Genomic DNA, 26,506 nt, shown 5'->3' on the forward strand with positions numbered 1-26,506 from the left:
ATATTATTCTTGAAGTTTTTCTGAATATCATCATGGCAAAATTATATTTTAATCTTACTAATAATTTTAATAGTTTGTACTGAATTGTGATTGACAGAGGTTAATAACTCGCTACTTCAAATAAAAACTAGCTACTTTTATAGAAGAATGCTACTGCTGCTGGTATAAGTTGTTTGCAGAGTGTATATTAAGGCACTGAAAATGTGAAGAAATTTTATATTAGCATATGGTGTTGATGCAGAAGCTAATTCTCATAATGAGAATAATTAAAAACCATGTTTTTTGGGAAATGGAGATTTCTTATGGAAGTAGGGGAGTATCTACTTCTAATAAATAATATAATGAACTTATAAAATTTCAGTAATTATTTCCCTGTATAATCAATCAGGAAATTACTGGAAAGATAATATTCATTCATCATGTCAGAAATTTATGGGAAGGATCAAAATAAAAATTTTGATAAATGGTGGATCTTTTGGTTGTAAGTACAACCTACTTTAAATTGGCTGTTGTTGTAAAAGGGTGTTGTTAATCACCTCATATAAATTGGCATTTTTAGTAAAACATGGTGCAAGGATTCAGAATATGGCTCTTGAACCCAGTTTGTCTCTCTCCATTTCCCAGTTTTTTCTTTGTTGGCTCTTTTCATGTATTCTCTCCCTTTAGCAGCCACTCCACCTTCACAACCTTAAAACTACAAGTCCAGCAGAAGAGTGTCTGCCTGTATTGAACATTTCCAGCAAAAGTCTTTTGCTGCTCATTGGCTCTGATTGTATCATGTGTCCAGTCTATGTGGCAGGTATTTTTCTGATTGCCTGTACATGGGCATGGAAGCCTGTCCCACCTCTGAAATACATGATCTGAGAGCAAGGATGGGTTCAGTACCTTGATAAAAATTGAGGGCTGCTGCTTGAAATCAGGAAATAGATGCTGGAGAGTCACTGTACTTAAATGCTTTGGCTGTTCAGTGATTTACAAACACAAGGTTTCATATTAGTATGAAGCTTTCTTTATCCATTTCAAAATAAATTCTGCTTATTCTTAGAGAATACACTATGTATAATTTAGAAAGATATGAGTGCACACAGAATTTGTATGATCTCTTTAAGGTGGTAAGGTTGTAGCATATGTAGAGCTAGATCGTAATTTCCTGATGTAGCTGTATCATGTACATGTGCTGAATATTAGCTTTGTATTCTGGCATTTATTTTATAGACTGATTAGTGACCTTGGGGAAGTCTCATACTTCAAGTGAGAGAGCTGAACAGAGTTTGTAATTAATTCTGTTGTAACTCAGTAACTCTCTCCTATTCTTTGTCTAGGAATTGTCATGTGGAAAAAGTTTTAAGCAATTTTCTTCCTATTTTAATTGATCTGTTTGAGGTCATGGTGGTCCTGTGCTTTGGTGGTCTAAGAACTAGCTGTAGATAGTGATTAGTGGCAGGGGGTTGGGGGCGGAATTGCAGAAAATACGGGGCAAACAGGTACCTAACTTTAGGATCTTACAACAATGGGGTTTGGTTTCAAAAGCATTCTACTTGAGGATTATTTGTTTGAGACATGAAAATTGACTTTAATGTGAGCCATGTGTGACCAAGGACTTTTTCAAGAAGAGGAGGAGATGTCAGAGGTAGTCAACATAACATTCCCTTCTAAATGAACCAAACTGTGTTGAGGTGTACTTTAAAAATTTTTTGTATTAGCTTATACAATAGTAACAGTAGAAGTTTATTTCTTACTAAATTCACATATAAAGTTTAGATTTTCCTTTTCTTTTTTCTTTGTAAACTTCTGTTACTGTACTAACATTCTCAGAGTCTTTTAAAGCAAAATATAAGTGCATATTGTTATTGAGTATGAATTTTATTGCCTCATTTTCATGTTTTAGAATTCATTTAACCTTAATCAAAAATAAACTTCTTCATTATAGTTTCAGCATAACCCATTTTGTACATTTGAAACATTGTATATACAATTGTATGTGAGATTGAATGTCTTTCTAGGAGGCATAAAACTCTTTAAATTGAGGAATAATTGACGAACAGTATTGTATTAGTATCAACATAGTGATTTGATATTTATATACATTACAAAATGGTTACCACAATAGTCTAGTCACCATCTGTCAACATATAAAGTTGCTACAATATTATTAACTATATTCCTTAAACTGAATAGTAAATCTCTTTGAATTTATTTTATAATTGGAAAATTGTACCTCTTGATCTATTCATCTATTTTGTCTATCCTGCCATCTTCCTCCCCTCTGGTAATTGTCAGTTTGTTTTCTGTACTTATGAGTGTTTTACTTTGTTCATTTGTTTTGTTTTTCAGATTATACATATAAGTGAAATTATCAGTATGTCTTTCTCTTACTTCACTTAGCATGATACTCTTTAGGCCTATCCCTACATGTCACAGTGACAAGTTTTCATTTTTATGGCTGAGTAATATTCCTGAGTGTGTCGTGTTTGTGTGTGTGTGTGTGTGTGTGTGTGTGTGTGTGTGTGTGTATGTACTCGCCACATCTTTATCCTTGTATCTGTCGATGGACATTTAGGTTACTTCTGTGTCTTCACTATGGTAAATAATGGTGTGGTTAACATAGGGATGCAAATGTTTTTAAATTCATAGTTTTTTTTGGGTAAACACCTAGAAGTGGAATTGCTGGATTGTATGGCAATTCTAATTTTTATATTTTGAGGCATCTCCATACTGTTTTCTATAGTGGCTACACCAGTTTATGTTGTCAGCAGTGTGTTAAGGTTATTTTTCTTCACATTCTCACTAATATTTATTACTTGTCTTTTTGATTTTAACCATTCTGGCAGGTGTGAGGTGATGTCTCATTATGGTTTTGATTTGCATTTCCCAGATGGTTAGTGATGTTGGGCATCTTTTCATGTGCCTGTTGGCCATCTGTATGTCCTCTTAGAGATTTTTCTTGTTCTTGAGGTAGGCCTGTTTTGACATAAACTTCCCTTTTGGATCTGCTTTAGCTGCATTTCATAGATATTGGAACATTATGTTTTCACTTTCATTTGTCTCAAGGTATTTTCGAATATCCTTTTTGATTTTTTTTTTGGCCCATTGGTTTTTTATTTTTATTTACTTTTAACTTTTTTTTTTTTTTTTTTTTTGAGAGACAGAGGGTGGGTGGGGAAGGGGCAAAGAGAGAGGGAGAGATACAGAATCTAAAGCAGGCTCCAGGCTCTGTGATGTTACCATAGAGCCTGATGGGTGGCTTGAACTCACAAACCCTGAGATCATGATCTGAGCCGAAGTCAGGTGCTTAGCTGACTGAGCCACCCAGGCACCTCTCCCATTGGTTTTTTAGTAACATGTTTTTTGGTCTCTGCATGTATGTGTTTTTTTCTAGTTTTATTCTTGTAATTGATTTCTAGTTTCATATCATTTGGTTGGAAAGATGCTTGATCCAATTTCAGTCTTTTTTTTAATTTAATGTATTTTATTTTATTTGAACAATATTTTTTAATGTTTATTTATTTTTGAGAGAGAGAGACAGAGCACGAGTTGGGGAGGGGCAGAGACAGAGAGGGAGACACAGAATCTGAAACAGGCTCCAGGCTCTGAGTTGTTAACACAGAGCCCGATATGGGGCTTGAACTTGGGAACGGTGAGATCATGACCTGAGCCGAAGTCGGACACTCAACCGACTGAGCCACCTAGGCGCCCCTATCTTATTTATTTTTTAAAATGTTTATTCACTTTTGAGAAAGAGAGAGACAGAACATGCCTTGGGGAGAGGCAGAGAGAGAGGGAGACACAGAATCTGAAGCAGGCTCCAGGTTCTGAACTTTCAGCACAGAGCCTGACACGGGGCTTGAACCCACAAACTGCTAGATCATGACCTGAGCTGAAGTCGGAGGCTTAACCAACTGAATCACCCAGGTGCTCCTGCAATTTCAGTCTTCTTAAATTTATTTAAAGAGACTTGTTTTGTGGTCTGTCATGCTAATATTCTAGAGAATGTTTCATGTACTTGAGAAGATGTGTCTTGGGTTTTTTGGATGGAATGTTCTATACATACCTGTTTAGTGTATATGGTCTAATGTGTCATTTAAGGCCAGTGTTTTCTTATTCATATTCTGTCTGGATGATCTGTCTATTGATGTAATGGGAGTGTTAAAATCCCCTACTATTATTGTATTACTGTCAGGTTCTCCCTTTTTGTTTGGTAATGTTAGCTTTATGTATTTAGGTGCTGCAATGTTGGGCACATAAATATTTACAAGTATTATGCCTTCTTGTTGGATTAATCCCTTTATCATTTTGTAATGTGCTTTATCTCTTGTTACAGCTTTTTAAAAAGTCTCTACCGTGTGATATAAGTATTGCCAGTCCAGCTTTTTTTTCATATCTGTTTTCATGGTATATCTTTTCCCATCACTTCACTTTTAGTCTATGTGTATCTTTAGATCTGCAGTGAGTCTTTTGATGGCAGCATATAGAGGGTCTTTTTTTTTTTTTTTTTTTTAGTTTTTTTTTAATGTTTATTTATTTTTGAGACAGTTAGAGACAGAGTGTGAGCATGGAAGGGGCAGAGAGAGGGGGAGACACAGAAACCGAAGCAGGCTTCAGGCTCTGAGCTGTCAGCGGGGCTCAAACTCACAAACTGCGAGATCATGCCCTGAGCTGAAGTCAGATCCTTAACTGACTGAGCCACTCAGGCCCCCCCACCTTTTTTTTTCTTACTCATTCAAATTCAGAGTTATTACTGATACATATTTATTGCTATTTTGTTAAATGACTTTTTTTTTTGTACTTCTCTGTTCCTTTCTTCCTTCTTGCTATTTTTCCTTGTGATTTCATGATTTTGTTTAGTGTTATTTTTGGATTCCTTTCTTTTTGTTTTTTTGTGTTTCAAAGGTTTCTTTGTGGTTGCCGTGAGCTTCAAATCTAAAAACCTAAGTATATAGAAGTTCATTTTAAGTTGTCATTCCTTAAGTTCAAATGCATTCTAAAAGTATTACATTTTTGCTCCCCTCATCTCCCAATATTTCATAGTTTGATACCATATTTTAAACATTTTATTTAGTGTATTTCTTAACTGATTATTGTAGAATAGAGTTGATTTTACTACTTTGGTCTTTGAGTTTTATACTACCTTTCCAAGTGAGTGATCACCTACCTTTACTATATGTTTGCCTTTACCAGTGTGTTTTTTTTCTTTCTGATATTTTCTTATTTCTAGTTATGGCCTTTTTTTATTCCTGCCTAAAAACGTCCCTTTAATATTTCTTACAGATATTTTCTTATTTCTAGTTATGGCCTTTTTTTATTCCTGCCTAAAAAAGTCCCTTTAATATTTCTTACAGAGCATGTTTAGTGGTAATGAACTTCTCTAGCTTTTGCTCGTCTGGGAAACTCTTTATCTTTTCAGTTCTAAATGATAGTATTGAGGCTTAAGTCCCTTTAGGTGGCTCACTTTTATGTTTCTCAAATAAATGTACAGAAACTATTAGGAAAGACAATTTTATTCTTTGCTTTGAGGTCTTTGAAACACTAAGTGTGCGTGTATATATTTTTTTTCCAAAGATGGACCACGACCTAATCAAAAAGAAATATTTTCTCTACGAGCATTCTTATTGATGTTCATTAAGCAGTTAGTGATGAAGGTAAGTTTATATTTACTTTTACTTTGGCATGTTCTGTATTTTAACTTTTAATTTCACGTAAGATACTGTCTATTTACTCTTTGCTGGATTCCTAGGATTATACATTGGAAAATACTCTGAAAGATACTTTTTTCTATGTTTTTCATTGTTTCTTGTGCACTTATGGATATATATTATTGCAGAATTGGAGATAATTGTAATATATGTTATGAATTTCTGTAGGGGTGCAAGTGGATTCATTCTTTTATTCAGCAAATATTTACTGAGTTTCTGTTTAGTACTAAGTATTATTCTTGGCAGTAGTGATACAGTAGTCAACAAAACTCTTCTAGGAGTTTTACTTTTTAGTGGCCCTCTTGTACCTGACATTCAGGTTTTGAGAAAAAATTTCCCTGTATAAATATACCAGGAAGATATATCAGCCTTTAGAAATGCTTGCCTTTGTCCCATTTAATTCTGTTGTAAGTAAAATAATATTTATTATTTTTAAAGAAGGTGTTTTGGTTTTATAAGATAACAATACATAAATGAATTTTTTGTCAATATTTTATTCCCTGTTACCTGTCGTCATTGTATTATTTTTTAGAATTTAATATTATGTTACATGGACCAAGCTTTTAGTATATCTTTTAGACTCAGATACCTTATTTCCATTTATAAAAAAATTTATCCCTTGAATTTTGTTTTTAAAAAATTTTTCTAGTGTTTTTTTTCTAATTCTCTTTTTTTATTAAAAAAAATTTTTAATGGTTATTTTTTTTTTGACAGAGAGAGACAGAATGCAAGTAGGGGAGGGTTAGAGAGAGGCAGACACAGAACTTAAAGCAGGCTTCGAGCTCTGAGCTGTTAGCACAGAGCCCAACGCGAGGCTCGAACCCATGAACTGTGAGATCATGACCTGAGCCAAAATCAGATGGTTAACCTACTGATCCGCCCAGGCGCCCCCTGTAATTCTCTTTCTCATTGCAGCTTTGTTTTATTGTTAATAAATTGATAGGATAGGTTGAAAATTTAAATACTGAATTCATATTTAAAAGGATTGTGTTTTAAACCTCAGGGAAGGTACTACTCAGTTTTTAATACCTGATGTTTTAGCTGGTAATTTTAGAAGCTATTCATTTACTTTCTAAATTTAATAGAAAAAAGAAATGGAAAAGTTGTCTTCTGTATTTGATATAGTGGTAGCTGTTGATAGTACTCTTTAACATTAATTATTGTTTTTCTTCAGAATTCTATAGCTCTGTTGGATAGCTTATCATATATGGTTCTGAAAACAGGATACTGATGTTACTTCTTTTGACTTTTACGCAGCCTTGATTACTGCATATCTTTTTAATACTTTTTAAAAAAAGTTTTATTTAAGTAATCTCTGCACCCTGTGTGAGACTTGAACTCATGACTCTGAGATCAAGAGTCACACACTCTTCTGACTGAGCCAGCCAGGCACCCCTCGCCTAGTACATATTTTAAATTTAGATTCTATGTGATTATATCTTTGTGTATTTATTGCAACTGACCAGGTTGAAAAAATGTTACAGTATTTCCCTTTTTAAAAAAGTTTTTTATATGTAAGTTTAAGATACTTATATTATGTTTTTAAAGGATTCTGGAGTAAAGGAAGATGAATTACAGGCCATTCTTAATTACCTACTCACTATGCATGAGGTAACATTTGAATTTTATATTTTGGGATTTTATATTTTGAAGCTGTAGTGTCATTTTTTTTAAAGTAAAAAAGTTAAAATTATCTTTCATTAATTATATGACTATCATTGGGGGAGTAAATGTATTTAGGAACTAAATCTTAGCAACTTTCATTTAAATACCCTGTGTTATCACAGATGGCTTTGAGAATAATCATGAAAAGCTTTAAAAGGTTTTGAAATTAGATCTTATTGAATGAATAAGAAAGTATGCCAAAGAATACCTTTATTGTATCTCTAGGAACCAGTGTAACATATGGAAAAATAGAATATAAATGTAAAACATGCCAATGTAATCTAATTAAATAATTGGATTAAATATTTTTTAAATAATTAAAATTCAGAATTGATGGAATTTCATGTTAAGCACAGCATTTTAAATGATAATTTACGTTTCTATTTTATAATTCATGTCTTGTGCTTTAATAAATATCTGTTATAGTATGAAATAATGTGTTTGTGAATCATTAATAAATGAGAGATATTATTTTGACCTATCTTAATTGAGGTAGAAAAGTAGCTTAAATTTCTTGATTGGATCATGTTTGACTCAAATATTAGTGATTGTGCTTTCTTTTTCCTCTTGATTAGGGCATTTTTTTCCTTACTCAGTGTAATAGTTGAAGATTTTTCAACTGAATTTCCTAGTAATGTTTTTGCATATGATTTTGCTTTTTTAAACATCTCTATTTACTTATTTGTTTGTTTATTTGTTTATTTATTATTTATTTATTTCGGGAGTACCTGTGCATGCAAGTGGAGGGAGGGGCACAAAGAGAAGGGGAGAGAGAATCTGCCCTGTCAGTGCAGAGCCTGACATGGGTCTTGATCCAATAAAATGTGATTTTGTTTTTTTATTAATCCTGACTCCCTAAGGGACTGAAGTATTTCATAAAAGAGAAATTGGAAGTCACAGTGATCTTCCCTTTTCTCTTACTTCGTTAATTCAGGAATCTTTCAATTCCTTCAGATAATACTTTTCCCAAGCCTCAGTGCCCTAGCTCTAGATTATCTGCTTAGCTTACTGAAAATTAGATATTCAAATAGGTGCCAAAACCAAAGCTCCAGAGCAGTGGGCAAAAACCTATAGACAAGGCAAGAGATAACTAGCTATTGATAGCTGCTTCCCTTTTCCTCTTTGGGTCATTATTGCCCAAGTTGGTTCTGATAATATGCATACATACTGGAATATTTAACCAAGGATGTATAGGATTTCTTGGAATTTTTTTTGTATTTCACAACTTACATATGCTTCTGTGCTATTCTGTCAATATTATCAAGTTATACTATATACAGTAGTCTGTTGCTTCAGCAAACATTTATGATCATCTATATTTTCACTACTGTCAATAAATAATATATGAAAACTGTTCAGTTATTTCCTCCAAAGCTTACTGTTGGAACTAGTTTCTTGAGAGGGTCAGTGAATAAAGTGGTCCAGGTGAAAAAAATTAGGAAATGATACATATGTTGTCCCCAACACTGCCACCAGATTGACAACATCTGTTACCTTATTAAAGACTGTAATATGTTTTGCTATAAAAAAGAAAATAACCTAGTTTTCACTTCCCCCAATTTCTTGATGTATATACCTTCTCTAAAAAAATCCTGTTTGGTCAGATGTTAGTATATCTATAGAATATGTTTTCGGAAATCTTGATACTGTATTATAAGAGGGGTTTTGTTTCTTTGATTAAGAAACTATGTGACTATTTGGTGATGTGTATTTTGAGTTAAACAGATGAATATGTATATGTTTGTTAAAAACCAGTTTGTTAAAAACAAGTATATATTGCTCAATATATATATATAACAAACTGGTTTGTTAAGAACCAGTTTGTTAAAAACACGTATATATTGCTCATATATCTACTTATTATTTTAAGTTAGAATTTCTTTTGTTTTGGAAGTATACAGTGTTCAAAAAAGTTATTTTTTCCTTGTTTTAAAAAATTTCTACATTGATTTTAGGACGACAATCTAATGGATGTCCTACAACTGCTTGTTGCATTAATGTCAGAACATCCTAACTCTATGATTCCTGCTTTTGACCAGAGGAATGGATTACGGTAGGAGTTGTATATCAGGGATTTAGTTATATTTAATATAAGAGTTTAGTTTGGAAATGATAGAAGATTCTCACATATGGGAAGTACTAATGGATCATGTATTATAAATGAGTTAGGATATAAGACCCGTTTTATGTGTTATGTTTTTTTTAAGAAATCTTTAATTTTATAGAGGCTGTGTTACTATTTAATTTGTGAAGACTGATCAAATAAATCATGTGAATATTTTGTATGGCTAGTGCTGTTAGACAGGTATTGTAAGATTGAATTCTTTAACAGTGTTATCTTTAGATCCTAGAACAGTAGTACTCATTTGTGGCGCAAGAAAAGATCTCTTTCCTCCCTTTTAAATATCACTACCTTTATACCCAATCCTAAATCATCATTGTATTAATCTACTTGGGCTTCCATAACACAATATCATAGACTGGGTTCCATAAACAACAGAAATTTATTTTCTTATCGTTTTGGAGACTAGAAATTTAAGATCAAGGTATCAGCAGGTGTGGTGTCTGGTAAGGGCTCTCTTCTCAAACTGTAGATAGCCACCTTCCCATTGTGTGTTCACATGACCTGTTTATATGTGTATGAAGGAAGAAAAAGAGAGAAAGCTCTCTGGAGGGAGAAAAAAAGCTCTCTTGTCTCTTTTTATAAGGATATTATTTCTGTTGTATCAAGGACCTAACCTTATGACCTCATTTTATCTGAATTACTTCCTTTTAAGCCCCATCTCCAAATATAGCCATACTAGGTATTAAGGCTTTAACATATGAATTGGGAGGTATACATTTAGTCCATAACAACAACAAAACCAGAATACTTTTGTTTTAAATCATTCATTTAATAAAAAGATTTTGGACCACAAAAGTTTTAAGAACAACTTTGCCAGATGATAAGCTACGGTAACTAATGATCTAGTTACAGTAAATTTCCCACATCAGTTCTCTATTTCAAATTTTTTTTTAGTACTTTTCAATGCTCGTTTGCTATTAGAAGATGGCTTTATATGTTATCCTTAAGGGAGTGTATTTTTAGAGTTATCTAGAGAAAAAGAACCAGTTGAGAGAGACAGAGAGATTGACTGATTGATTGACGATTGATTTTAAGGAGTTGGCCCATGTGATTGTTGAGGCCAGTATTTACATGGTTGGGAGGGCGGCAGGTTAGAGATTTAAGAGCTGATGTTGCAGTTTAAGTCCAAAGGCAATCTGCTGGCAAAATTCCCTCTTTTTTTTAGGGAGGTTAGTTTTTTTTTCTTCTCCTTCTGTTTTAAATGTGTATTTATTTTGAGAGAGAGAGGGAGAGGGAGAGAGATAGAGAGAGAGAGAGAATCCCACACAGGCTCCACGCTGTCAGCACAGAGTCTGATGCAGGGCTTGATCCCATGAATCATGATATCATGACCCGAGCCAAAATCAAGAGTCGCCAGCTTAACTAAGCCACCCAGGTGCCTGTCTTCTTTTCTATTAAAGGTTTCAACGGGTTGTATGAAGCCCACTCAAATTATGGAGGGTAATCTGCTTTACTCAGAGTCTGTTGATTGAAGTGTCAGAGTAAATGCTTACCTCATAGAATGATTTGGAAAGTATTTCCTACTCTTCAACTTTTTTGAAGAGTTTGTATAGAGTAATTGTTATTTATTCTTTAAATGTTTGGTAAAATTTACCAGTGAAGTTATTTTTGTGTGAAATTTTCTTCGTAGAGAGGTTTTTTGCTACAGTTCCGATTTCCTTAATAAATACAGGGCTATTTTTTTTTTTTTTTTACCTATTTCTTCTGTGATGAGCTTTGATAAGTTTCCTTTCTTTTTACATTTTATTTTTTAATGTTTATTTAGTCAGAGAGAGAGAGAGTGCAAGCAAGGGAGAGGCAGAGAGGGAGAGAATCCCAAGCAGGCTCCATGCTGCCAGTGCACAGCTGAACATTGGGCCCAAACTCATGAACTAGAGATCATGACCTGAGCCTAAATCAAGAGTGGGAACCACCCAGGTGCCCCTGATAAGTTTCTATTGAGAAATTGTCTTTTATCTAAATGGTCAAATTTATTGGTATAGTTTTTCTCTTATTTGCATTTAATTCTCTCTTGAACATGTAGTGATGTGACATCTCTCATTTCTGATACTGATAATTTTTGTTTCAGATCACTCTGACAAGAAGTTGATCAAATTTATTATTGTTTCACTTTTTAAGACTTTTTGAACATAGGCATTTATTATTATAAATTTCTTCATAAGCACTTTTACTTTAATTACATTTTTATTGTTCAAAATGCTTCTATTTTTCCTTTAATTTCATGTATTATCCATGTGCCTTAAAGAAGTGTGTTCCAGAGATCTTTTAATATTTGAATTTTGATTCCATTGTGGCCTGCAAGTATTTTTGTATGCCTTAAATTCATTTACATTTATTGGGAATTGGTTTATGGTGTACCATACTGGTACCATACCAGTGTATGGTATATATGGCTAAATATTCCATGTGCACTGGAAAAGTATATGTATTCTGATGTTTCTGCATGGAATTGTTTTGTAAATGTCAATTAGGCTGACTTGGTTGGCAGTGTTCTTCAAATCTTCTATGCTCTTACGCTTTGTTTCTTCTACCATTTATTGATATGATTATTGAAATATGACTATAATTATGTTTTTTCCATTTTCATTTTTATGTAGGTTTATTTTTCTTTATGTATTTTTAACTCTGAAGTTAAGTATGCCTATATTTTAGGATTGTTATTTATGTCTTTTTGGTGAACTGATGCTTTTATAATTATATCATTTTCTTTTGTATCTGTGAACTTATTTTTTCATCTGAAATCTACTTAGTTTGATATTTATATAGCTCTCCAGCTTTCTTTTGCTTTTGGTTTGCGTGGTATATCTTTTTTCCCCTTATACTTTTAATTTACCTATTTCTTTCCTCCTCCCTTCCTTCCTTCCTTCCTTCCTTCCTTCCTTCCTTCCTTCCTTCCTTCCTTCCTTCCTCTTTCCTTTTGACAGGGGAGGAGGGAGGGGGAAAGCACAAGTGCGTGTGAGCTGGGGGAGTGGCAGAGAGAGAGGGAGAGAGAATCCCAAGCAGGCTTCAGCTCTGTGAGTGCAGAGCCCTACTCAGGGCTTGAATCTGTGAACTGTGAGATCATGACCTGAGCTGAAATCAAGAGCCAGATGCTTAATGGACTGAGCCACCTAGGTGCCCCTATCTGTATCTTTGTATTCAGTTGAATTTCTTATTGACACATTGTGATGGCTAATTTTGTGTTGACATGGTTGAGTCACAGTGCCTAGATAGTTGGTCAAACGTTATTGTGGGTATTTTTGTGAAGGCATTTTTTGGGATAAGATCAATGTTTAAATTGGTGGACTTTGAGAAAAGTAGGTTTCTCATCAGGTCAGTTGAAGGCCTTAATAGAACAAAGACTCATCTCCCCCAATAAAAATGAGCTCTGCCAACAGTATGCCTTTGGACTTGATAACTTTTTTCTCGATCTCCAGAGTATGTGTTTACCCTGCAGATTTTGGATTTATCAAACTTCCGGAATTGTGAGAGCCAATTCCTTAAATGTTTTGGCTTTCTCTATATACACATTCTGTTGCTTCTTCTTTTGTGGAAAACTATTACTAAAACACACAGTATAATTGAATTTTTTAGTTTTGAAAATATATTCTGAGAAAGTCTTCTCATTGTGTTTAGACTACTTACTTTTAACATAATTACTGATAAGGCTTTATTTGCACCTAGCATTTTATTATTTATTTGTCCCAGTATAATTTTTCCCATCTGTTTCTCTTTTCCTGTGTTCCTTGTATTTGAATTCCTTTAGTATTCTTTTAAAAATTAATTTTTGGTTTTATATCTATCTTGGTAATCTTTTTAGTGGTTGCACTAGAGATTTCAGTCTACTTTGAGTTAATATTTTACCTCTTCACGTAGAATCTAGAACCATTTCAATTTTATTTGTCCCTTTAACCTCCACAATTGTTTGTTTGTTTGTTTCTTTAACTTTCTTAATGTTTTATTTTTGAGAGAGAGAGGAAGAGAGAGTACGAGCAGGGGAAGGGGCAGAGAGAGAGAGAGAGAGAGAGAGAGAGAGAGAGAATCCAAAACAGGCTCCAGGCTCTGAGCTGTTAGCACAGGGCCTGACGTAGGGCTTGAAACTCGTGAACCACAAGATCATGACCTGAGCCGAAGTCGGAAGCTTAACCAACTGAGCCACCCAGGTGCCCCTTCCTCCACCATTGTTTCTTATTACACATAATATATTGCTAGTGTCTATAGATAATGTTACAGTTTTTATTTACACTTGTTATATGTGTTTTAAAGAATGTAAGGGAAGAAAAATGTTAAAAATTTTTCCATATCTTTACAATTTTATTTATTTATGTATTTATGTATGTATGTATGTATGTATTTATTTATTTTAGAATGGGAGAGCATGAGCAGGGTAGAGGGGCAGAGGGAGAGAGGGAGGGAGAGAGGGAGGGAGAGAGAGAGGGAGAAAGAGAGAGAATGAATCCTAGTCAGGCTCCATGCTCAGTGCAAAGCCTGATGCAAGGCTCAATCCCACAACCCTGGGATCATGAACTGAAATCAAGGGTTGGACACTCAACCAACTGGGTCACCTGGGTGCCCCTCATTTTTCATTCTTGAAGAACTGTATTTGGATTTCTTGTTGAGCAGTTTTTTTGGAAATAAATTTTTGAATTATTTTTTCTGAATATAATTTTATTTGGCTTTCATGCAAGGATATTTTTGGTGCATATAGAATTCTGTGTGAAATTTTACTTATTTTAGTACTTTAAAATATTTTTCCATTGTTTGCTGGTACCCATAGTTTCTAATGAGAAATGTATGGTTATTTCAATGTTTGCTAAGTAAAAGGTACTACATTTTTGTACTTGCTATAAAGACATATTCTTTAGCTCCTCTACAGTTTCATTATGCTTTCTTTGTAATTATCACATTTTGATAAGCTTTAGACCCTTATTTTCATACTTTTTGCTTCAGTTATATCTTTTTCCTTTTACTTTGGGTCTCTAGTAATGTGAATATTAGGGCTTTTTATTTCAATCTTCTTTCTTTGTTCTTCACATTTGATACTGTCTATTGATAAAGAAGCTTGCTATGTATGATAAACTTGATCTTCACCTTTATGGAGATTTGTTTTTTATATTTTGATATTAAGCTCATCTCATGAATATTTAATTTTAGATTTGTACATTTCAGTTGTATAATTTTAATATGTTTAATTTTATACTTTTTCTTTTGGTTGGGAACTATTTTCTGATGCTGTTAGACTGTGTTTCCTTTTACCTTCTGGAGTATATTTATAATAGCTCCTTTAATATCTTTGTGTGGTAGTTCCAACAATTTGCCCATCTCATCAGCATTTGTTCAGTGTCTTTTCCTGTGAGAAATGATTACATATTCTTGCTTCTTTGTACGTTGAGTAACTTTTTAATGTGTCCTAGACGTTGTGAATGTTATCTTTTATAAACTGTGTTTTGTTAAAATCCTCTAACAAATGTTGATGTTTTGCTTGTTTTAATAAGAAGGGTCAGACTACAAGTTCTACTTATCCTCTGTGTGTAGGGGTTACAGATATCACTCATTTAAAAAACCTGTCTTGTCCTGCTTTGTGTCTTTTTTGCACATAATGTACTCAGGAATTAGGTGAAGAATTGGGTGATAATTCAAGTCTTTTTTCAATACAGAAAGATTTTGCTGTTCTGGTCTGTCTGGGTTAGCCTTGGGTTTTTATGGGCTTTTACAAAGATTTTGAGGATCTTTCTTTCCCATTTCCTTCTTTTCAGGTCTACACCACACCCTGTGTCCTCCTTCCCCGCACCCCACCACCTGTACAAACCCGTTTTGTTAGTTCCCCTAACCAAAGGACAGTTTTTGTCACATTATTTGCCAGCTGAGCTTCTGACATCCACCTCTGAAATAAAGGCTCACTTTTGGGTCAGATTTAGAAGGGAAAAGTAAAAATTGAGACTCCTTACCTTCATAATGGGTAATTCTCCCAAGTTTTACCTCCTTTACACCAATGCAGCTGCTTTTGTTTAGTACTTAGGAAATTGCTTTTTGCAGTTTTTCTTGTGGTTTTGGTTCTAATATGTAAGACTGAGAGGCTGTTAATTAGCTTCACTCCATCTTCATTGAACCAGAACTCCCTGTTGATTTTTTTCATTTTTTAAAAATTATTTTCTATTTAATGGTTTTATGATATTACATTTCCTTTCTTCTTTGTGGACTTTATTTCTTGTAAGACATGTCTGTTAGTAATGAATTTTCCCAGTCTGTTCATCTGAAAATACTTTTGTTAGTCTTAATTTTTTGATAATAGTTATTCTGGATGTAAAATTTTAACAGATAGCTTTCTGTTTGCACTTTGTGATTTAATTGACTTTTGGCCTCTACTATTTTCAATGAGATGTCATCCTTGTATTGTTGTTTTCTTTGGGTTGAGTCCTATTTCTCTTGATGCTTTTAAGCTTTTTTCTTTGTCTTTGAATTTTGACTATTTTGCTTAGTTGTGATCCTCTTTGTTTTTATCCTTTTTTGGTTTATTGAGTTCTTGAATCTGCAAGTTAATGTTTTTCCATCACTTTTTGCCAGATTTTTCCCCATGGTTTCTTCAGAAATTTTTCTTGCCGCTGCCGCCGCTTCTCCTCCTCCTTCCTCCTTCCTCCTTCCTCCTTCCTTCTTCTTCCTTCTTCTTCCTTCTTCTTCCTTCTTCCTCCTTCCTCCTTCCTCTTCTTTCTCCTTCTCCTCCGCCTCCTCCTCCTCCTCCTCCTCCTCGTCCTTGTCCCCCTCCTCCTCCTCCTCCGGCACCTGCATTATAGCTATGGTGGAATACTACATTGTCTCACAGGTTTCTAAAAGTTTGCTAATTTATCTTCCATCGTTTTCTCTTTGTTCTTTGGGCTCACAGATTGTGTCTTAAAGCTCTCAAAGCTCACAGGTTCTGTCTTTTGCCATATGAATTTGCTACTGAGTGTCTCTTGTGAATTTTTCATTTTTCTTATTTACTTTTCAACTCTAGATTCTTGTATTTCTTTTTTAAAAAAATTTTTAATTAAAAATTTTTAAAAAATGTTTATTTTTGAGAGAGAGAGAGACAGAGTATGAGTGGGGTGGGGCAGAGAGAGAGGGAGACACAGAATCTGAAGCAGGCTCCAGGTTTCAGCACAGAGCCCCACGCAAGGCTCGAACCCATGAACTGTGAAATCATGACCTTGAGCTGAAGTCTGGTGTTTAACCAACTGAGGCACCCAGGCGCACCCTCCCCCAACAATTTTTCTTAATGTTTATTTTACTTTTGCAAGAGAGGCATGTATGCAAGTGGGGGAGGGACAGAGATGGAGGAAGACACAGAATCTGAAGCAGGTTCCAGGCTCTGAGCTGTCAGCACAGAGCCCTATGGAGGGATTGAATTCACGAACCCATGAGAACCTGACCTGAGTGGATGTTGGACGCTTAACTAGCTGAGTCACCCAGGGGCCATGTGATGCTTTTTTATAGTTTATTGAAATATCCTAATTGTTTACTTATTGCTAACCTAGTTTTCTTGTAACTCTTGATTTTCTTACCTCAGTGTGTAGTAATTTCTCAAGAATTAATGCCTCTCAATTTGTTGCTTTGTTGGTTGAATGGTTGCATGTGAAAGTGTTGTTTAATTTTATTTCTGTCTTTTTTTGTGGAGGGACATGCTGACTTCCATGTTGGCATTAATGGAAGTCATTTTTGCTTTTTTTTTAAAAATAGTATGCTTTAAATTTTGGTACTTTCCCAGTCTTTTACTTATTGTGAACAACTGAAAAATATGTAAATTGGGCTAATATACGGAAATGTGAATAATTAGTCCTGTCTATATGTGATTCAACTACTTTTAAAAAACACTGAATAAAGAGATGTATTGAATATTTATATTAGTTATAGAAAACGGAATTAATTTGGGAATGATGGGTAGGTAGTTCCTTTAAATCTAATTGGAGTTCTGTGGAAATAATTTTTGGGTCCAAAATTCAGTATGAGATTGTGTAAATTGTAGATTTTCTTTCTCTTTTTTGTCTGTCTGTCTGTCTGTCTGCCTGTCTGTTGTTCTTTCCATCTTTCTGTTCTTCTTTTTTGAGCTCTTTCTTTTTTAACTTCTTTCTTAATTTCTTTCATGATTTAAAGAGACGGAATTCAAATGGAGCATTGATATATAATTTCATTATCTGCTTATGGTCACATTGCTGCCTAAAATATATTACCGTAAGTTTTAAAGGCCAACATGCAAAGGGCGCAGATATATTTAGTGAAGCTTTCATACTAACTGAAAGTCAAATGGAGTGTGACATAGACTCAAATTGAAAAAAATGGAGAAAATTGGAGGGAAGATAGTCTTTCCTGATGCAAGATAATACAGGTATGCCACACTGCATAATAGAAGTCAGTAGCATTTCTGAATTTTAAGTGGCAATTTAATTTCCATTAAATGACATAAACTTTCTCATTTATTTGTTAAATATAAATTCTTTTTCACCATCACATCATTTAGACGTTATTTCCGACACATATTCTTCCTATGTGTTCTGATGCAGTGTCATTCACTTCCTAGTCCCTGTTTAAATTTTAAGTATCAAATTTTTAATTTTTGAGTCTCATGAGCTTTAATCATATGTTTTTATGTCTCTGAACAGATTGAAATAATTTGTTACTTTTCAAATTACTCTTTTTGGAGTTTCTATTACCTGAATATTTTCTTCATTGAAACTGCTATAGTGTACATGCCATAGTACATTTCAATTCAGAAAAAAGATGTATATGTGTGTGCATATATACATTATATATATAATGTCTGTGTGTATTTTATTATATGATTATATGTATGGTCAGAGTAAAATAGATTATATGAAAACATTCCCCAATTTTAATAGTGCTTCTTATGGATTAATTTTATCATCTTTTTCTACTTTTGTTTCTATTTCCAATAGAGAAATGTATATATATTTATAAATTTTTTAATAGTTAGAAAAATATATAAATGTCATTGAAACGGTACAGGATTTTCCTGTTCTAATGTGAAGAATGGTTTTTGTGTTAAATAGGAACTAAACTTTGATCAGAAAGCAAAACATGCTCACTTTGGTTTTTCAAAGTTTAGTGGTTATGTTTAGTAGATATATAAACTAATTGGATTCTGCTTTAGTGAAAAATACTCAACACTTAAAAAATTACTTTAGGATAAATATTAGGTATATGGATCTTATTCTATTAATTTTGGTCTTCTCATGTGATTAATACTAATAAAAATTTGAAAGTAATTACAGTTTTATCTAGAGTTCATCTTCTGGTGAAATCATTGTAATTTTAACCAAAGATTATTTAAGTTAAGCTATAGCATTCATAGATTAATTCTATGTTAAAATATCTTTGAGTGTTGTGGTTTTTAAACTGCTATTAAGCTTATGTTAATATTTCTTTTACAAATAATTTAATTTTTATTTACTTAATTTAAATCATAGAAGGAACACTTTTATAAACATAATAGTGTTGTCCCAGTAATTGAATGTTACAGTTTTTTAAATACAATTTGAATTAAAAATAACCAGTTTCACATATCTCATTTTATGAGATTACAATGTTTATGGACCTAGATGCTTTTAATTAATATTTTAATAGGAAACAAAGTTCTTTTCACATATTTCATTTCTGTCAGCTACTAGAGGATCAAGGTCTTTACTTTTTGTTCATAGTTATGTTTTTTCAGACTTAGTTATTGAAGACAAATTTTTTTAATGTTTACATTAAACATCAGAGTGTGAGCGGGGAAGGGGCAGAGAGAGGGAGACACAGAATCCAAAGTGGGCTCCAGGTTCTGAGCTGTCAGCACAGAGCCTGATGTGGGGCTTGAACTCACGAACCGTGAGCACATGACCTGAGCCAAAGTCGGATGCTTAACCAACTGAGCCACCCAGGTGCCCCATTTCAGACTTAGTTATTAAGCATTAAAATTTTTATCTAGGAGGATAGTTGAAAATCTTAGTATTTTAAAATAATCATAAACTTTTCAGATTTTTTTCTAAATGTTTATAAGGAGGAAATGGTATAATGAATTAATTGAATGGTTTTTTTTTACTCAAATTGTGTATGATACTCAAATTTTTCTATGCTTTGTTTATGTTCAAATCAGTGGTCTGTTGGCTGAATGCCCTTGGAGATTATTTAAAAACTTAGATTATTATGTAAATTTTGAGAATTGATTATGAAATTTGTTTTAGATGTCATTTATGTTTCAGTCTTTTGCTTTTTATTTTTTATTATCATTCATTACCTGTTGTCATTATCATTCATTTTCCTGTTCCTTTGCTTTCCATGGTGAGAATTATTTACGGATTTAAATATGTGTTACCACTAAACAGTGCTTTCTTTGTATTGATCTTAAATGTGGTAACTTCCAAAGGGCATTGTTAAGTCTGCAGTAGAGGAAAAAATAGTGACTCAGAACCAGCTTTATGCTATACAATTTGCATAAGTACATTTATGGGTGTAGTATAAATCACCATATTTTCTAAATGTTTTAATTTGTTCTCATTTTTTGGCTTTCATTAAAAGGAACAATAACTAGTAGAGATAAGCAAGTTTTTCTCAAAGACTTTTTTTTTTTTTTGGAAGAGTTGTAAAATTTAGAGGGACGTATAGAGGTTTCCCATATACTCTCTTGTCCCCACACATGTATACTCTTCCTTATTATCAACACACCCATTAGAATTTACAGTTGGTGAACCTACATTTACACATTATAATCATCCAAAGTCCATAGTTTACATTATGCTTTACTGTTGGTATTGTACATTCTGTGGATTTGGACAACTGTATAATGGCATGTATCTGTCATTTGGTTATCATACAGAGTATTTTCATTGCTCTAAAAATCCTCTGTGCTCTGCCTGTTCATTCCTTCCACACCTACCCCCAGTCTTTGGCTCCCACTGACCTTTTTACTATCTCCATAGTTTTGCCTTTTCCAGAATATCATATGTTTGGAATCATACAGCCTTTTCAGATTGGCTTCTTTCACTTAGTAATATGCATTTAAGATTCCTCCATGTTGGGGCACCTGGTTGGCTCATTTGGTTAAGCATCCAACTTTGGCTCAGGTCATGATTGTGGTTCATTTCCAGCCCCTCCAGGCTCTGCACTCTCTCTTTTTTTCTCTCTCTCTGGACCTTGTGGGATTCTCTCTGTCCCTCTCTGCCCCTCATTCACTCAAACTCTCTCTCTCTCTCAAAAATAAAATAAAATAAAATAAGAAAATAAAAATTAAAAAAAAATGAATCTTAAAACAAAAAAAGATTTCTCTATGTCTTTTCATGGCTTGGTAGCTCATTTCTTTTTAGTGCTGAATAATATTCCATTGTTGAGATATCCATAGTTTATTCATCCATTCATGTACTGAAAGACATCTTGGTTGCTTATAAGTTTTGCCAGTCATGAATACAGGTGCTATAAATATGCGTATGCAGGTTTTGGTATGGACATGGTTTCATCTCCTTTGGGTAAATACTGAGGAGTATGATTGATGGATCCTATGGTAAAAATATGTTTAGTTTTGTAAGAAATTGCCAAAATCTATCTTCCAAAGTGGCTATACCATTTTGTTTCCCCACCAGCATTGGATGAGAATTCTTACTGCTCTACATACATGGCGTTGTTGGTGTTCTGGGTTTTGTCCATTCTCATAGATGTGTGTAGTAGTATCTCATTGTTTTAATTTGTATTTCTCTGATGACATATAATGTGGAACATCTTTTCATAGGCTAATTTTCCATCTGTATATCTTCTTTGGTAAGGGTCTGTTAAGTTCTTTGGTCCGTTTTTAAATAGGGTTGTTCTTTTTTTTTTATTGTTGAGTTTTAAGAGTTCTTTGTATACTGTGGATACCAGTCCTTTATCAGATGTGTGTTTCACATGTATTTTCTCCCAGTCTATCTTGTCTTCTGATTCTCTTGCTATTGTCTTTTGAAGAGCAGAAGTTTTTAATTTTAATGAAGTCCAGCTTATCAGTTATTTTGTTGTGGATTGTCTTTGGTTTTGTATCTTGTATCACCATACCCAAGGTCATCTACGTTTTATCTTACGTTGTCTCCTAGGAGTTTTATAGTTTTGCATTTTACATTTAGGTCCATTTTGAGTTAATTTTTATGAAAGGTGTAAGGTCTGTGTCTAGATTCATTTATTTGAATGTGGATATCCTTTCGTTCCAGCATCGTGTTTTGAAAGAGTATCTTTGAGGGGCGCCTGGGTGGCTCAGCTGGTTAGGTGGCTGACATCAGGTCAGGTAATGATCTTGCAGTTCGTGAGTTTGAGTCCCAAGTTGGGCTTTGCGCTGACAGCTCAGAACCTGGAGCCTGCTTCAGATTCTGTGTGCCCCTCTGTCTCTGCCCCTCCCCAGCTTGCATTCTGTGTCTCTCTCTCTCTCTCTCAAAAATAAATACACATTAAAAACAATTTTTTTAAACAAAAAGAGTATCTTTGGTCCATTGTACTACCTTTGCTCTCCCTTTTGCCAATACCATACTGTCTTGATTACTATATCTTTATAATAAATCTTTTTTTTTAACATTTACTTATTTTTGAGAGAGAGAGAGAGCAGGGGAGGAGCAGAGAGAGAGAGAGAGAGAGAGAGAGAGAGAGAGAGAGAGAATCTGAAGCAGACCCTTTGCTGGCAGCAGAGAGCCTGATGTGGGGCTTGAACTCATGAACTGTGAAATCATGATCTGGGTTGAAGTCAGACACTTAACCTGAGCCACCCAGGTTCCATGGTTTTATAATAAACCTTGAAATCACATAACATTGGTTTTCCAGCTTTGTTTATCTCCGTCAGTAATTGTGTTAGCTGCCCTGGCTTTTGCCTTTCCATATAAACTTTAGAATAGTTTCTTGATATCCACATATCTTGTTGAGGTTTTGGTTAAAATTGTATTGAATCTATAGATCCAGTTGGGGAGAACTGAGACGTTGAGAATATTGAGTCTTTCTGTAAATGAACATGGATTTTCTGTCCATTTATTTAGATCTTTTTTTTGGTTTTATGCATCAGTTTTATAGTTTTTCTCATACATATCTTGTATATATTTTGTTAGATGTATATACCTAAGTATTTTATTTTTGGGGAGTGCTACTGTAAATGGTATTGTGTTTTTAGTGTCCTATTCCACTTGTTGATTATTGGAATATAGGAAGGCAGTTGATTTTTGTATATGAACTCGGTATTCTGCAACCTTGGTATAATTGCTTATTAGTTATAGGAGTTTTGTGTGTGTGTGTGTGTGTGTGTGTGTGTGTGTGTGTCAATTCTAGATGTTCTTTGAACAAAGACAGCTCTATGTGTTCCTTAACGGTCTGTATACTATTTATTTCCTTTTCTTGCCTCACTGCATTAGCAAGAACTTACTGTACAAAGCTGAAAAGGAGTGGTGTCTTGTACCTGATCTTATTTGGAAGACTTGATTTTTCTTGCTATTAGGTACCTTAGCTGTAGGGTTTTTGTGGATAGTCCTTATGAAGTTGAGAAAAATTCTCCTCTATTCTTAGTTTATTTAGAGTTTTTAACATGAATGGGTGTTGGATTATGTCAAATGCTTTAAAAATTTTTTTAAATGTTTGTTTATTTTTTTATTTTATTTTTTTTTAATTTTTTTTTCAACGTTTTTATTTATTTTTGGGACAGAGAGAGACAGAGCATGAACGGGGGAGGGGCAGAGAGAGAGGGAGATACAGAATCAGAAACAAGCTCCAGGCTCCGAGCCATCAGCCCAGGGCCTGACGCGGGGCTCGAACTCACGGACCGCGAGACCGTGACCTGGCTGAAGTCGGACGCTTAACCGACTGCGCCACCCAGGCGCCCCAATGTTTATTTTTGAGAGAGAGAGAGAGAGAGAGAGAGAGAGAGAGAAAGAGTGTGTGAGCAGGGGCAAGGGAGGGGTAGAGAGAGAGGAAGAGACACAGAACTCGAAGTGGGCTCCAGGCTCTGTGCTGTCAGCCCAGAGCCTGATGTGGGGCTTGAACTCATGAACTGTGAGATCATGACCTGAGCCGAAGTTGGACGCTTAACCGACTGAGCCACCCAGGTGCCCCTCAGATGCTTTTTTCTGTATCTACTTATACTAGTAATTTTCTTATCTACAGATTAATTGATTTCATGATAGATTATATCATTTGATTTGCAAATCTTGAACCAGTCCTTGCATCCCTGGGATAAATTTGTCATGATATATAATTCTTTTTATGTTTTTTTGCATTTGTTTGATAATATTTTCTTGAGAATTTTATTTCATCTTTTTAAAAAAAAATTTTTTTTTTCAACGTTTAGTTACTTTTGGGACAGAGAGAGACAGAGCATGAACGGGGGAGGGGCAGAGAGAGAGGGAGACACAGAATCAGAAACAGGCTCCAGGCTCTGAGCCATCAGCCCTGAGCCTGACATAGGGCTCGAACTCATGGACTGCGAGATCGTGACCTGGCTGAAGTCGGAGGCTTAACCGACTGCGCCACCCAGGCGCCCCTCATCTTTTTTTTTTTTTTAATGTTTATTTACTTAGAGACAGCATGCAAGTGAGGGTGGAACAGAAAGGGAGAGAAAGAGGATCCCAAGCGGGCTATGTGCTGGCAGTGCAGAGCCCATGTGGGGCTCGCTGGAACTCATGAGCCATGAGATCATGACCTGAGCCGAAGGAGTCTGATGCTCAACTCAATGAGCCACCCAGGCGCCCCACATTTTTGTTAATGAGACTTATTGGTCTGTAGTTTTCTTGTAATGTGTTTATTTTCATTTTTATTTTTATTTTGGTGTGGGGTAATGCTGGCTCATAGAATGGTTTAGGAGGTATTCCTTCTGCTTCTGTCCTTTGAAGGGAATTGTAGAGAATTGGTATAATTTCTTCCTCAGTTTTTGGTAGAAGTTACCAATAAGCCAGTCTGTTTCTGGCCCTTTTGTTTTGGTAGGTTATTATTTATTGAGTCACTATCTTTAGTCATTATAAGCCTATTTAGATCGTCAGTTATTCTTTTTTTCCCTTTTTTTAAAATTTAGATTTTAGTTAATTACTGTACAGTGCAGTATTTGTTTCAGGAGTAGAATTCATTGATTCATCACTTACGTACAACACCCAGTGATCATCACAAGTGCCCTTCTTACTACCCATCACCCATCTAGTCCATCTCCCACCCCTCTCCCTCAGGCAACCCTCAGTTTGTTCTCTATCATTAAGAGTCCCTTGTGGTTTGTTTCCCTCTCTCCTCTCTTTTCCTCCTTTCCATATGTTCATGTGTTTTGTTTCTTAAATTCCACATATTAGTAAAATCGTAGATCATCAATTATTCTTGTGTGTGTTTTGGCAGATTATCTCTTTTAATGAACTGGTCTCTTTCATCTAGGTTATAGAATTTAAGGGCATAGAATTGTTCATAGTGTTCCTTTGTTATTTGTTTTATGTTTATGGGATCTGTAGTGATGTTCCTTCTTTCATTTCTGAAAATAGTAAATTGTGTTTTTTTTTATTAGTTAACCTGGCTAGAAGCTTATCTCCTTTATGGATCTTTTTCAAATCAGCTTTTGGTTGCATTGATTTTCTCTATTGATTTACTATTTTTAATTTTTTTGTTTGCCACTCTAATACTTATTTATTTTCCCCTGCTTACTTTGGATTGAGTATTCTCTTCTTTTTTTTAGTTTTCTAGGGTGGAAGCTTGATTAGTGATTTAAGTTTTTTCTTCTTTTCTAATAATTCACTGCTATAAATTTCCTCGTAAGGACTGCTTTTGCTGGATTTCACAGATTTTAATAGCCTGTTTTCATTTTCATTTAGTTTAAAATATTTTTAGATTTTCTTGAGACTTCCTCTTTGACCTACATGTTATTTTTTAGCATTTTGTTTAATATCCACATATTTTGGAATTTTGCAGCTATCTTTCTGTTAATGATTTCTAGTTTAATCTCCTTGTGGTCTGAGAACAAACAATATATCATTTCTGATCTTTGCATTTGTTTACATGTGTTTTATAGCCCTGAATGTGAGCTACTTGGTGAATGTTCCATGTTAGCTTAAGAAAAATGTGTATTCTGCTGTTACTGGGTGAAATAGTCAATAGATGTCAATTAAATCCAGTCAATTGATGGTATTGTTGAGTTCAATTATGTCCTTAATGATTTTCTGCCTGCTGGATCTGTTTCTGAGAGCGATGTTAACGTCTCCAATTATAATAGTGTATTCGTCTATTATTCTTCTTGCAGTATTATCAATTTTTATGCCACATTGTTTTATACTCTATGGTTAGGCACATACATGTTATAGACTATTATGTCTTATTGGAGAATTGGCCTCCTTTATCATCAAGCAATGCTCTTCTTATCTCTGATAATTTAACTTGCTTTAAAGTCTGCTTTCTCTGAAATTAGTGTTAATTATTCTTGCTTTCTTTTTATTAGTGTTAGCATGGTTTATGGTTTCTCCATTTACTTTTAGTCTGTGTGTGTCATTATATATAAAGTGGGTTTCTTGAAGACAGTATAGTTGAAACGTAAGTTTTTAAATGTCAGGAATTTGTATTAAATTCACCCATATCTTGAAATTAGGTTTATAATCATGAATATATAAAAATAAATGTATACCTATGTATTTTAAATCTTTACTTTTGAATAATAGTAATTTGTTTTTAATTTTAATTACTTCAGTGTTATCTATAAACTTATGGCATCGACAAGTGAAGGAATCAGAGTACAAGCTCTCAAGGCAATGGGCTATTTTTTAAAACACCTGGCCCCAAAGTGAGTATAGTGTTCATGAAATCTAAAATGGGTTGTGGTATATTACTTTTTATTTTATAAATCTTTGGAATAGTATTTTTGTTCTGTGATTTCTCTAGTTCCTCTTCTCTTTATTTTTATTTATAAAATCTATGTAAATTTAATCCCATTTCTATATATTAAAAATAAAATGGAAACAGGAATATACAGGTTTTTAAAAAATATTTATCTATTTTTTTTTGCATGTGCAAGTGGGGAGGGGCAGAAAGAGAGGGAGAGAGAGAATCCCAAGCAGACTCCAGG

At 34.1% G+C, this 26,506-nt stretch overlaps 1 protein-coding gene across 8 annotated transcripts in view; it reads left to right on the forward strand.

The window, feature by feature from the left end:
* Positions 1 to 26,506, forward strand: part of LRBA (LPS responsive beige-like anchor protein) — a 786,930-nt gene that overhangs the window by 136,130 nt on the left and 624,294 nt on the right. For all 8 annotated transcript variants that reach the window (XM_043567604.1, XM_043567611.1, XM_043567619.1 and 5 more), the window contains exons 15-18: positions 5,560 to 5,639; positions 7,242 to 7,304; positions 9,314 to 9,411; positions 26,132 to 26,224. In XM_043567604.1, the coding sequence (XP_043423539.1) occupies positions 5,560 to 5,639; positions 7,242 to 7,304; positions 9,314 to 9,411; positions 26,132 to 26,224 (334 nt within the window). The remainder of the gene's footprint in view (positions 1 to 5,559; positions 5,640 to 7,241; positions 7,305 to 9,313; positions 9,412 to 26,131; positions 26,225 to 26,506) is intronic.

Source organism: Prionailurus bengalensis, chromosome B1 (assembly GCF_016509475.1).
Source record: "Prionailurus bengalensis isolate Pbe53 chromosome B1, Fcat_Pben_1.1_paternal_pri, whole genome shotgun sequence".
NCBI lineage: Eukaryota > Metazoa > Chordata > Mammalia > Carnivora > Felidae > Prionailurus > Prionailurus bengalensis.